General features: G+C 32.9%; 1 protein-coding gene across 1 annotated transcript; it reads left to right on the forward strand.

Annotated features, from left to right (window-relative positions):
• Nucleotides 1-6,268: 6,268 nt before the first annotated feature.
• Nucleotides 6,269-6,970, forward strand: LOC131855765 (probable L-gulonolactone oxidase 6). Its single transcript, XM_059209013.1, has one exon. It carries the CDS (start codon nucleotides 6,269-6,271, stop codon nucleotides 6,968-6,970), a length of 702 nt encoding a protein of 233 aa, XP_059064996.1.
• The last annotated feature ends 6,096 nt before the right edge of the window (nucleotides 6,971-13,066 follow it).

Consider the following 13,066-nt stretch of genomic DNA (forward strand, 5'->3'; position numbering starts at 1 on the left):
TTGATGATAAATCCCTAACTCTAAAGGTAAGAATAATTTTTAGCCTGATTATGTAGAAATAATTTTGGAAACCAACACATTCTATAATATTTCATCTTTTTTGCAACTTCCATCACCATCTCCACCCTTGCGGTATCTACTACAATTGTCTCCCTTGTTTTCATGATAGGCCATATTATCTTTTTCTCTTTGTGTTAGGAACCTTGGTATTCTCTTTCATTATGGTACTAGTTACCTCTTCCTTGACATCGTGAATTTTCTCCCCTATCATCATCTCATGATGTTTTGCTATTTCTTCTCATCTCTTCCTCTCTAGTGGTCCTTCTTATCCTCCTATTTTCTAGTTTATCTTCTTCTCTATGGTGAAGGCCAATTGTTAGGCCTCCTATACTATCTAGATATTTTACATACCCAACTCCTCTAGGAAGGATTCCCTTAATCAATTGACATACTTTTCCACCTTCTGAGTATCTTCCTCGTGATTCCTTGGCCAATTGTTATAGCTTGTAATATTTACCAATGTACCCCTTAAACAATAGTTTCTCCCTACCATAAATTGTGTATCTCTTTCAATAGTTCCAAATAGCAATTGGTTGAAATAGTTTTAGATTTGATCTCTTCCACCATCTATTCGCACTTAGAAATGCTTGGTTTTACTTTTTGGTTCCTTTCAAACTAGACATCCTTCCTCCATGTTGCCACCTAGAATTTTAGTCTTATTTTCACAAATTTTACCCTATCCAGGTTTTTAATATCATCATACTAAAAATGTTCTTCTAGATTAGTGATCCAATCTATCAACTCCTTCAAATCCAAATCCTCAAAATAGTTTATAACATCTACTCTAATCGTATTACCAATTCTATAGATATCCTTTAGAATTATATTATTCTTATCCTCTTCACTTCCAACTAATCCCACATAATCTTCTTCTTCTTATTTTTCCTCTTATCCCTCTCTTTCTCGATACTATATCCATAGTCACCCTCTTGAAAATCGCTTCATATATAGGGTTTTATTTACAAGCCTCTTGTAGACTACTTGAAATTAAAAAAATTATTTAATTCTTGCAATGTATAAATTACCGTTAGGCACTTCCTCATAATTTAATTACACCAACATTCCCCACCCTTAAGAAAAAACATTTTATAAAACCATGTTCATTTTCATACCAATACTCCAAAATAATTCTTAATATACCTTTCTCTAATAACATTTTATGGAGTCATGGCTATAGGGTCCTAAGAAGTCTTTTCCAACCATGTATCTCACGCTAGTAACACACTTAATATAATATATCTCACCTCAAAATGACACAGGTATATCTTGGGAAAACTAAACATTCAAAATATTTCTTATTGCATTGAATTCATAATATAATTATAGTCAATCACAATAACTTCTCACATTCTAATACATAAATTTAGAAGCACCACTTCTATACTTGTCTATGGGCCACATACAAGTCCAAAATAATACCATAGGATCCTCGTGCACTACTGTCTCACATTATTGCACTCCACATCGTACTTTTCTTTGTCTCGCTCTATCTTAGTCTTGACTCCTTAACTATTGCACTTATCTATTACACCTTATCTCTCTTTCAATATTCTTTTCCTGCTTACAAATGACTTAAAACCACATATATATCCCTTTCTTTAGCATACACGAAATGTATGCCACTTCCTCAAGGTGGCACAAAGTTGTAAACCACACAAAATATATTACCAATTGAATTTTTTATATTTAAAAAATATAATGGTTTGATGGTGGATAACCTCTACAAAGTGAAACACACACCTCTCCAACAATCATCAAAACCTTTCCAAATATGTATATTCTGGAACAAATCCAAAATAACCTAAAAAATAGTTCCAACTAAACAATATTGTAGCTCATAGACATCTAGTTACTAGATAAAAAACTTAAACCAGTCTAAATTACCTTAAACTTTTAATATGAGAGTAATAAATTTTATGTATAAATACTCCTAAACTGATAATACCCAATTACACAATGAAATGAAATGTGTTAACTTTCTTCCGTACAAAATATCAAACATACAACTCAATAAATGAAATCACATATTTTTAACTTTCTAGACAAAATGTAGTTTTATCAAAAGGATCCAATGATGCCCTTGCATTATGTGACTATTTTAAACTTTTTAAAATTTATTCCCTAAGCTAGATTGTATCATCAAATATTAGTAGCATTAAAGTATTTTACCATATAGAATATATTTTATAATACTTTTAAAAAAAAATGTAGCCACCTAATGAGCTCAATTAACCATATGTTCACTAAACAATAACCCCCCAATGTGCCACACACTTGATAATCTATACCCATGAATGTTCAACTTAAATCTTTTTAAATAATAATATTGAACACTCCTCATCTTGTGAAGGATAATTTAAAATAGTTATATATACCTAATATATGAATTTGTGGATTTTCAAGAAACAATTCTTAACCAACCTATAATTTCGTGTAGATTTTTTTTTGTTCAAATGCTACTTCATGCACATGTCAATTGATTTTGTTCTTTGAATGATCTTTGTTACTTTCTTTTTTTAATAGCAAGATAAGTTAAAACCCATACAAATACAAATTCAGTAGGAGAAAAATCATATGATGAACAAATAGTTGCCAAGTTATTGGGTAATTTTAAAGAAATTTAGGTGTATAGTGGCTTGTTAGCCAAATAAAAACACAACATATTATGTACAAATGCAATATATGTGTAAAATACAATATATGTATATTTTACAAGTTGAATGCTTGTGCTTACCTTGCACTATCAAAGAGGAACTATGAGTTCAAAACAACATGAATTTGTATTTAGAATAACACCAATTAAATATTATAGTCTCAATTATCACCACCATTGTATTTGGCCCTTCATTGCCCTACAATGGATTCTTCTAGAGGGACATATATATCACCTACACACTATAAATGTTGTGATACCATGTATGCAATAATATTTAGACAAGTTGGATGCATTTAATCCAATTTTGAATAGTTGCTATGAGACATGTCCTACTAAAATATGAAGGGATTTAAGGGAAATGTTTTTTTATTATTTTTTAAATTCTAAGCAATTTCAATAGACTAATAAATAGATTTAAATTTTTCATAAAACCCTTTGACATTATCTATTTGTTAAATAAAATAATATAATTTTTTAAAAAATGATAAAAAACTTACCTCACAAAAAAGGTATTTTGCTATAGCACAATAATTGTATAAAAATGAATTTGATTAGAAAGAAAGAAAGACCTAGAAAAACAAAGAGAATAATAAAATTTCATTTTCACTCTATTCAAACATCACACCTATCAATAGTGAAAATGTCAATAATGATTTTACATCCCATCTTGCTTAACAATAAATAAATAATTATTATCTTCCTTTTATTAGTCAAATTTTAGCTTTTATCTTTTACCTTTAGACTAAAAATGATTAGACAACAATATTATTGCAATCCCTTCAAAAGCTAGATCACCTAAAAAGTTGTGACAATGACATCGTTGCAATTTCTTGGAAGTTCAAACTCCGTCCCGACCTTCATTATACTACAAACATTTTGGCTTCTTAAAAGAGCAAAAAATAGAAAGGGAAAGGAGCGGAGATGAAATTCTAGACTAAAAATGATCAAATTATCAATAATAATTTTACATCCTATTCTAAACAGAAAGGGAAAGGAGCAGAGATGAAATTCTAGACTAAAAATGATCAAATTATCAATAATAATTTTACATCTCATTCTTACTTTAAAAAAGAATGGTAAATAACTCTATTCTCTTTTTATTGGTCAAATTTTAACTTTTATCTTTAACTACAAATGATAAGAAAACAACGTTAATGCAATCTCTTAAAAAAATATATGACCTAAAAAGTTATGAGAACAACATCGTTGCAATCTCTTCAAAATTAGATGAACTAAAAATATATGACAACAACGTCATTGCAATCTCTGACCGGCTTTCATTATAGCAGAAACATTTTGTCTTGTTAAAAGGACAAAACAGAAGATAAAGAAAGAGCAGATATGGAATTGCAGACTGAAAAGTCCCAACACAAACTATCCCACGAAACTAACCATGCAGAGAAACGCCATGAGTTTTACAGGAAGGGACTCCAAAGGTAACGTCGTTCTTAGACTGGCTTTCGCAAGGTTCTGCTGGAAATAGTAATATCTAACAATTCATAGCCATAATTAGTGGATTCATTTGCTGGATTATATTGCAAATGTTTTCTATGCCTCCATCTCTTCTTACTCCAAATCTTGTTTGAACTCTTGGATTGTGTGAAATTAGTCTCATTCAAGACTTAGGTTAATTGTCAATTTTTACAAATAAACATGCCATTTTCATATAAGTGATTGCATGTGAGATAAATAAGTCAGAGTGAGGCCTAGATGGAGGAAAAGAGTGCAAGCATGTATTTTCATCATTCACTTGATCTTCAGAAATAGTTTCAAAGTCATCGCTAGGTGCATTTTATATGTTTAAATGTGGTGAATATTTGATGGGCTACGTTTCATGGATCTAAAAGATTCATGTATATAATATGTTAGGCGATTTAATCTTATTGAATACAAATTGTTGCATGATCTTACTTGTTGTAAATCTATTAAACTTGAGGTCTCGTAGATTTGTTTGTGGATACAATTGGACATGTTCAAGTCAAGGATCAAGCTATAAATTGGATCTCTTTATTTGTAGATTGTTGAAAATATTAAGGAACACCACCTTGTTTTAGAAGGGGTAAAAGAAGAAGAATAGGTTCGTTCTTATGCATTGTATTCTAGTTTCATTATCTTTATTGATGCACCTTACCTCCTTTCCCATGTAATCTTACTCTATTAGCATGAGCATCAAGTGTCTATTCTATGAGAAAAGAACCCTAGTTTTGAGACCCAAAAATTAGTTTGTCCATTTCTAGCCTAAAGAAGGAAAGTCCAAGTTGAAATCCCTCTTGGGTCATTGCAAGAAGTTGGGTCCTCTTTTTGGCAAAAAAGAGGAAGTCTTTCTAGAAAAATTAAATTGTCATAATAGGAGTAAAAATTTGAAGCACTTACACATGGAATATTAAGAAAGTCCATTAAAATGAAATGTAGTTATTTGATTCTAGTTTTCAAATTTGTAATTTATTCTATTACCTAGATGATACAAGTTCATTTTTAATAGACATATACAAAAATCACTTTTTAAAAGTCAATTTTTAGGTCTATAACATGCACGTGCCAATAAAAGTAATTTTCTAATTCCTTTTAGCAAAAAAGGTGTATTGTATTGAGTTTTGATGAGGATATTTTTATAAAAAACATTCAAATATTTTTAATTAATTTGTTATTGCCCCCAATTGCTATTTTTTAAAACCCCTTGTTTATGGCCAACATAATTTGAGTTAAGATAATCATAAAATGATTTTTTTGTTTATATATACTTGCATTTATTTTTAACCATTTAATCATAATAGAAAATAAAAATAAAAATATTTTTTTGGGAGATGTAAGATTTCCCTTTTTGAAGATGATTAGAAAAAGATGAAATAAAAAATCCATTACTTCTCATAGATATAAAAAATTATATAGACATGAAACCCTTAATTGATATTAGAATCTCCCCCCCCCAAAAAAAAGAACCCCCCAAAAAAAAAGACTAGACTTTGCTAGGTATTAGGATGTCCAAGTTAGATCAATCATAGTGTAAATATGAAATTAATTAAATAAAACATATTTTAGTTTGAATATAAAAAAAACACATGGATAGATTTAAAGAACTTCTTAAAACATTTTTATTTGTGTTTGAACTATACTTAAATTTGGTCGTTAATAATGATTTAATTACACTCAGACTTGAGAGTACTTACGTGTAGGAAATTGAAAGCTTAAATTATGTTGAACGTTGAAGAAGGAAAAAGATTGCATTGTTGTAGTTGTGGACGTGTGGTAGACATTAAAAAGAAAAAAGGGAAAATACCTAAGCAAAGCAGCCCTGCGCCACGTACCAAAAAAAAAAGGAGGTTGGTGTTCTAAGTGCTTCTCCCACTATTTCCCTGTTTTCAGACTCCACTCGATCATCATCATCTCCCCACCACTTCAATCAACTCTACACTTTAACACACCACGTCAATATAAAAAATCTTCGTATCTCAACACATCACAAATTTAGCATTCTTTTTCTTGCGCAACTGCTCACTCAAATCCAATTTCATTGAAATATCGAAAGAAAGGAAGCACATAATTAGTGGAGCGATGAATTTCCTCCTCCTCTTCCTCCTCCTGTTAATCAACAGCAATGGCGTATGCTGCAGCCCACCTGCTCCCCCAGTCAAATGCGACACCGCCGGTTGCACAGTGAGCAACGCCTACGGAATATTCCCCGATCGATCGACATGCAGAGCCGCAGCGGCCGTTTTCCCTTCGTCGGAAGAAGAGCTGCTGGCGGCGGTGGCGGCGGGCAGCCGCAACAAGCAGAAGATGCGGGTGGTCACGCGGTGGTCGCACTCCATTCCCAAATTGGTCTGCCCGGGCGGAGAAGAGGGGCTAATCATAAGCACCCAGGAGCTGAAACGCGTGGTTAGCGTAGACGAGGAGTTCATGAGAATGAGCGTGGAAAGCGGAGCGGCTTTGGGGGATATAATAAGCGCGGCCGCTGAATATAAGCTGGCGTTCCCACAGACTCCGTATTGGAAGGGGCTTACAATAGGGGGGATCCTCTGTAAGGGGGCTCATGGAAGCTCAGTCTTTGGGAAGGGAAGTGCTGTTCACGAGTATGTTGTGGGGATGAGATTGGTGGTCCCCCTGAGAGGAGGGAATGCAAGTGTCGTGACCCTCAATTCCTCCCATGCCGATCTCGATGCTGCCAAGCTTTCTCTTGGCCTTCTCGGAGTCATTTCTCAGGTACATTTGAAGCCGTCTAAATTATGTGAATCAAGGAATATATTTAAACTTTAATGGTTAGGTCGTTACAGTTTTAATTGTTTTGACTTTGAGCCAAAATTATATCATAACTCAAATCACTCTCAATATACAGAAAATGCTTAATCAATTATTAATTTAACTTTTACAAAAACCAATCTTGTAAGTCTTTGAACTAAAGTATTATGTTATACAATTGCAATCTCCAAGCAATTTTACGAGATCAAACATCCACATTTGGTGAGGAATCATGCACAAGATGATATGACATAAATTGTTGGAGCAACCAAGTTCAAGTTGCAAGATTAAACATTTCACAAATGAGAATACCCAAGATAAAATATCATCATACAAGTAATACGGAATGTATAAATGATTCCTACATACAAATGCAAGGATGACTATGTTAGAAAGTATGAGCAAATGTTTGACAACCCCTCCAAAAATGAGACGTATGAGGCTCACTCAGGATAAGTGTGAGGACACGTGTAGATTTCGAATGAGGTGAGATAAAAGATTAAAAGCCTCTTTAAACGAGCTTAGGTATACTTGTGAATAAGTCAACTAGGTAGGATATTAACTAATTAAATAAAAATGCTTTTTAAACTAACACCTCTCCTTAAGTGATGCTTACGGAAAAACATAAAAACTAAAAAGTGAGTCCTAAATGTTAGATTTGATGAGGTACTCATGTACATTAAAAAAAATCTCACAAACAAACTAAACAGAAAATCTAGTAGAATAAAAAACTATCTATAAAAAAGAGAACTAAAAGAAATAAATATCTTTAAAAACTATCTTTGAAAGATAGGAACATAAAGTTGAAGAGTTTCTTGGGTACATAGAATTTGCAAACATGATCAAAGAAGAACTATAGCTTCTATGAACCCTCCAACAAATGCATATTAGGATAAGAGAGGTATAAAACATTTTTTGAATGACTTGAAGTACATTACTCAACTATTAATACATATACATATATTACATAAAGATAAATACACTATGTGAAGTTGAAAGTATATATGAAAATACATGATAAGGGAAACACAAAATGAAGTGTACAAATGAGTATTGCATATAAAACCAATAATGAGGAGGTAAGAAGGTAGGATTGAATGTTTGACTACCTCTACAAAAGTAAGACACATTTAAACTATCTTAGTTTTCATCTTTCAAATATAGTTAGGAAATATCACACATATTTGTTCAAGGAATATTAAAAAGTAAAAAGAAAAAAAACATATAACTAGGTATTGTAATACCCTAAAAATGGTCATCTAAACCATGAACCCCAAATCTCGACAACATCACCAAGTTCCTAACCAAAGGAAATTAAATCAATCTTGAGCACACAATTAATTTCTTAAATCATCAATGTCACATGGAAAATTAATCACTCAATATTAATTAAATCATTCCAAGTAAATCATTTTAAACAATTATCTTATTTATTTAATTAAATATCTTTTACATATTTAATTAAATAGATCAATTTGCCATTAAATCATCAAAAAGAGGAATTAATTTGAAAAATAAAGAAAAATTGCCATAAATCTTCAAAAAAGGAAACAAATCAAGAAAGAGGAATTGGAAATTATGAGCACAAATCTTCAAAAATAGAAATAAATAAAAAAAAGGAATTAATTGACCAAAAAAGAATTAAAAATTTGAGAAAAGAAATCAATTGGAGATAATCTTGAAAAAAACAAATTAAAATTGATAAATAATCCCAAAGAAAGCAATTAAAATAAATCATTTTTTCCTGATTTTATCTGAATTTTAGTTCAATTTCCTTTAAATCGGTTTTTTCTTGATTTTATCTTAATTTTAGTTTAATTTCCTTTAAAACTTAGAAAAGCATCCAATCACATCCTTTCACCTGGATTGTGCTTCCTCTTGAAAAATCTTGACCACTCATCATCATTTGATCTCAGCCTTTGGTTTCTTTCTGAATTTTCTATAAATTCAAGCTCTCATCTCTCATTCAAAAAAATCCTGGAGAATATATTGTTATTATGTTGTTTTTGTTCTAGGTTCATTGAGAATATTGCATACATATTTAGATCATTTATCTCATTTATTGCTAAAATCTTGTTAGATTAATCTTGCATCCATCTAGCATTGATATCATGCTCATATAGATTAAAAACCTTCGTCTTGGTGTAGTCTAGTCATTGGATTGCTTATGCAAATCTGAGAGCAATCCTTGCATCTTTTAGAAGGCAATGGGTCAATTTGTTATGGTTTTCATATTCATGCTTATATCTGACTAACCATGCATGTAATGACTTAATTGAAGTGTTGTGTCTTGCAGATACAGGTCCACTTTTCACACACACATTTTTGGTGCCCACCGTGGGGCTCAAATCCACAACTACAAGATTTTTAATGTTTCTTGAACAAATTTAATGTTTGGTTTTTATAACTAATAAACAAGCGTTAAATTTGCAAATAAAAATCTTTCTTTTTGCTTGTTCTTCTATGACAGTAAAAAACAGTCTTGGTTTGGAGAGAATAACTTGTTATTGAACCGTTGGATCTAAACCAGTTTTTGATATTGTTTTTAAAACCAATTTTTCTATAGTTTCACCGAAGCGATTGTCTTAAAAAAGTTTGGTTTAAAAGTTATGAATGACAGAGTGCAAGACTATCATTTTACTTATTCTTCTGTAATAGTCAAAAATGATCTCGGTCCGGAGGGCATAACTTTTTATTCAACTATTGGATCTAAACAAAATTTTATCTGTAAAACCAAGTTTTCCACCTTTCGACCGAAGATATTTTCTAAATTAGTTATTGTAGACACCCAAAATTGTCTAGTCTAATTAAATAAATATTTTATTTATTTAATTATCTAAGCTTAATTCTTCTATTAATTAAATAAATCTTTATTTATTTAATTAATTCATTTATCCTCTTCTAGCCTTATTTCTCATTTAAATAAATACATTTATTTATTTAAATTATCCTTTTCCTAAATTAAATAAATATTTTTATTTATTTAATTATCCCACTTCTTCTATTAATTAAATAAATCTTTATTTATTTAATTAATTCATTAACCTTTTCTACCCATGACACATGTCATTCATCTCTTAATTCATACACTACCTACCCCTTTCATTATTTTATTATTTCTTTTACCTACCCTCTAATCATAGCCGACCTCCTTTTACACCTTTCAATCTTATCCCTCCATTTCATATAGTGTCTTCTATATAAGGAGATGCTTCCTTCATTATCAAATCCTAATCATCCTAATGAATCATCTTTTATACACTGGACTACACTACGATCCTACTTGCAACCACATTCTGTTCTTTGTTGAGCTCTTGTGCACATAAAATCTGAGAGCAAATATATCAAGCAAGATCAATGGAGATAGGAAGAATGGAGATCAAAACCCTATGGGACATGTGATGGTATAATCTTTGTGATTTCGTTTGATTTGCATTGTCTTAGGTAATCTTCATATGTTATGGTAGATCTTTGTTGTTGTTAGGCTAGGGTTTTGTGGTTGAATTCATTTAGCCTTTCAATATTGTTATTATTGTTATCCATTTTCACCATATACATTTTGGCACGCCCGGTGGGACTCTTGTCCCTTTTGCATTTAACTTCCTTGTTGCAGATTTTGTATTTTGAAGTTGCAAATCCGACGTTTTCGGTAGCATTTTGATATTTCCGCGTCTGCGTACTTTTGGATCGCGTTTTTGATTTTCTGGCGCGTTTGCGACATCTGGAGTCGCGTCTGTGTTATTGGCAATATTTTATTTTGCAGGTTCTAGGAAAGTGCGTCTGTGTTATAAAGTCACGTCTGCGTTGTTTTTAGCCGCGTCTGTGTCCATAAGACGCGTTTGTGTTTTGTAGTCGCATCTGTGTCATGAATTCGCGTCTGTGTTGAGGGTAATCGCGTCTGTGTTCACTAGTTTCAAATTTTGGGTTTTTATTGATTCAGTTTTTGGATTTTGCATTTAGGGTTTTAGATCTAGTTTATTTTGAGCTAACATTTTCAGATCTAGCTAACGAAATTGGTGCAGCTTGTCTTGAAAGCTAAATCGTTTGGTTGAAGGCCCCTATTTTCACAAAGTCTTTTGGGTTTAAAATTTACCTAACTTGTGTGCTTGCAGGAAGGGGTGATCATTTGAAATAATCCAAACTACTAACAACTCTTTGTTGCAGGTCCTTGGCAAGGGTTTTTGGATTTTTATTGTGTGCCTTGTTTTCATAGACTAACAAACACTTCAACTGGTGCACTAAAATTGAATCATTGTCTTTTGTGTCTTGAGCAATAGGCTCTTTTTGTTTAATCTTTAGAGGGCCTATCTTCCCGTGTGGTCATTAGGACTACTAGTGAGAAGAGAATGACCTAAGTGGTAGCGAGGAAAACCCACCTCTTCCAAACCACTATAAACAAATGTATTCATGGTGAAAACTATGGATAACGTGTGCTGATTAGTTCATACCAACACTATGTCTCCCCATAAACCCGTTTGATCAAATTTATTTGATCAGTTGTAGGACGTAACCCCTACCGGCTAGGAGCCTTCTGTATTTATAGAGCTGAAAGTGCCGCATGTATGGCCACAAGAGCAGATGCCCTTACTAGCACCTTTTTGTTTTAGAAGCCCAAATCCTTCTAGTTGTTGGGGCAGGAGGTCGGACCTCTGGTAGCGGCCCACACACATACGGTTCTTAGTAGAGATACAAAGTTCGCCACGGGGAGTTTTCGTGGGGACTGATACTTGGCTGACCTGAGAAGTGAGTGCCGAGGGTGGAGCCAGTGAGGTCAAGCATCTAAGTATCCGCTCTAAATAGCATAGCCTCGGGGGTAAAACCCCATGTGGGATCAACAACTATTGTCTTGGCCAGTCATAAGAATTGTGCTTGACTTATTTTAAACATTCAAAACATTCAAGACCAAACAGCAAAACATTGTGTCTTTTGTGTCTACAAGTGTATGCAAAACATTTTTACATCAAACAACACACTTTTCTTGGAGTCATTTTGAGTCTAGACACTTGCAAACATTGAGTCCTCATCAACATTGTGTCCTCTTGTCACAAAAAAAATAGTCAAACAGTCAGATTTGGTCACAACAAAACGACTTCACAGATTGGAAAAAAATTGCACAAATTTTACAGAAACGCGTCTGTGTCAGACATAATAGCGTCCGTGTGGTATAACCGCGTCTGTGAAGGGAAGAAACGCATCTATGTTCCAACAGTCAACATCACACTTTGCAAAAAAATCTCAGAAATGCGTCTATGTTAAACAGAGCCGCGTCTGCGTCAGGAAACCGCGTCTGTGAAGTATACAGGCGCGTCTATGTCCAGAATTGAAAAACTGTTACAGTCTAGCAAACAAACACAGTCAGTTTCAAAATTCTTGAGCTTCCTAGGTCATTTCTCTAGGGTTTCATTTAGCATTCAACCTGTCTTTGGGTCTCACAAAATCCATCATTGCTTCACATCTCACTTTACATTCACACTTGTCTAAACTTGAGTCAAAAGGTCACTTGCTTGTCCTCACTATACTTTGTCAACACACTACATACAACAACACTTTGCTAAGTGGTCCCTCATCAAGGTCTATCACCTTTGGGTCTCATTTGGTCTTACTTAGAGTCAAGGTCAACTTACCTCATCAAGAGAAACTATCCTCTCTTTGGAAGTCACACCTACTCTACTACATACATACTTGGTCTTACACTTTGGACATTTCAAGTACACCTCAGATTCAGTTACATTCCATCCAACTCTTGGTCTTCCATACTTTTTCCATTTTCATCTAGTCTCACACATCTTGGTAAATACCTAGTTCATGGTTGAAACCCGCCTTCAAAAATCTAAGAGAGAAACTAAAGAGGCTCAAGAGTCCGCAAACATGAGTTCTTATGAGTATGACAATGATATCTTTTTCAATTCTGATCATACTACATTACCTGACATGGACGCCTATAGAAACATTCCAAATATTGAGAACATGGACACTACAAACAACAATGCTACACATAATGACAATATGGACAACTTTTCAGTACATTCAGCAGATGTGGAAGAATCCATAATGGATCCCCGCTTCAATCGATTGATTGAGGAAATAATGAGGAGGGATAGACAATACTTTTTA

Source organism: Cryptomeria japonica, chromosome 7 (genome assembly GCF_030272615.1).
Source record: "Cryptomeria japonica chromosome 7, Sugi_1.0, whole genome shotgun sequence".
Taxonomy (NCBI): domain Eukaryota; kingdom Viridiplantae; phylum Streptophyta; class Pinopsida; order Cupressales; family Cupressaceae; genus Cryptomeria; species Cryptomeria japonica.

Bases quoted from the DNA above. Each gene is read 5' to 3' on its own strand.
- LOC131855765 (XM_059209013.1), top strand. From the start codon at position 6,269: ATGAATTTCCTCCTCCTCTTCCTCCTCCTGTTAATCAACAGCAATGGC.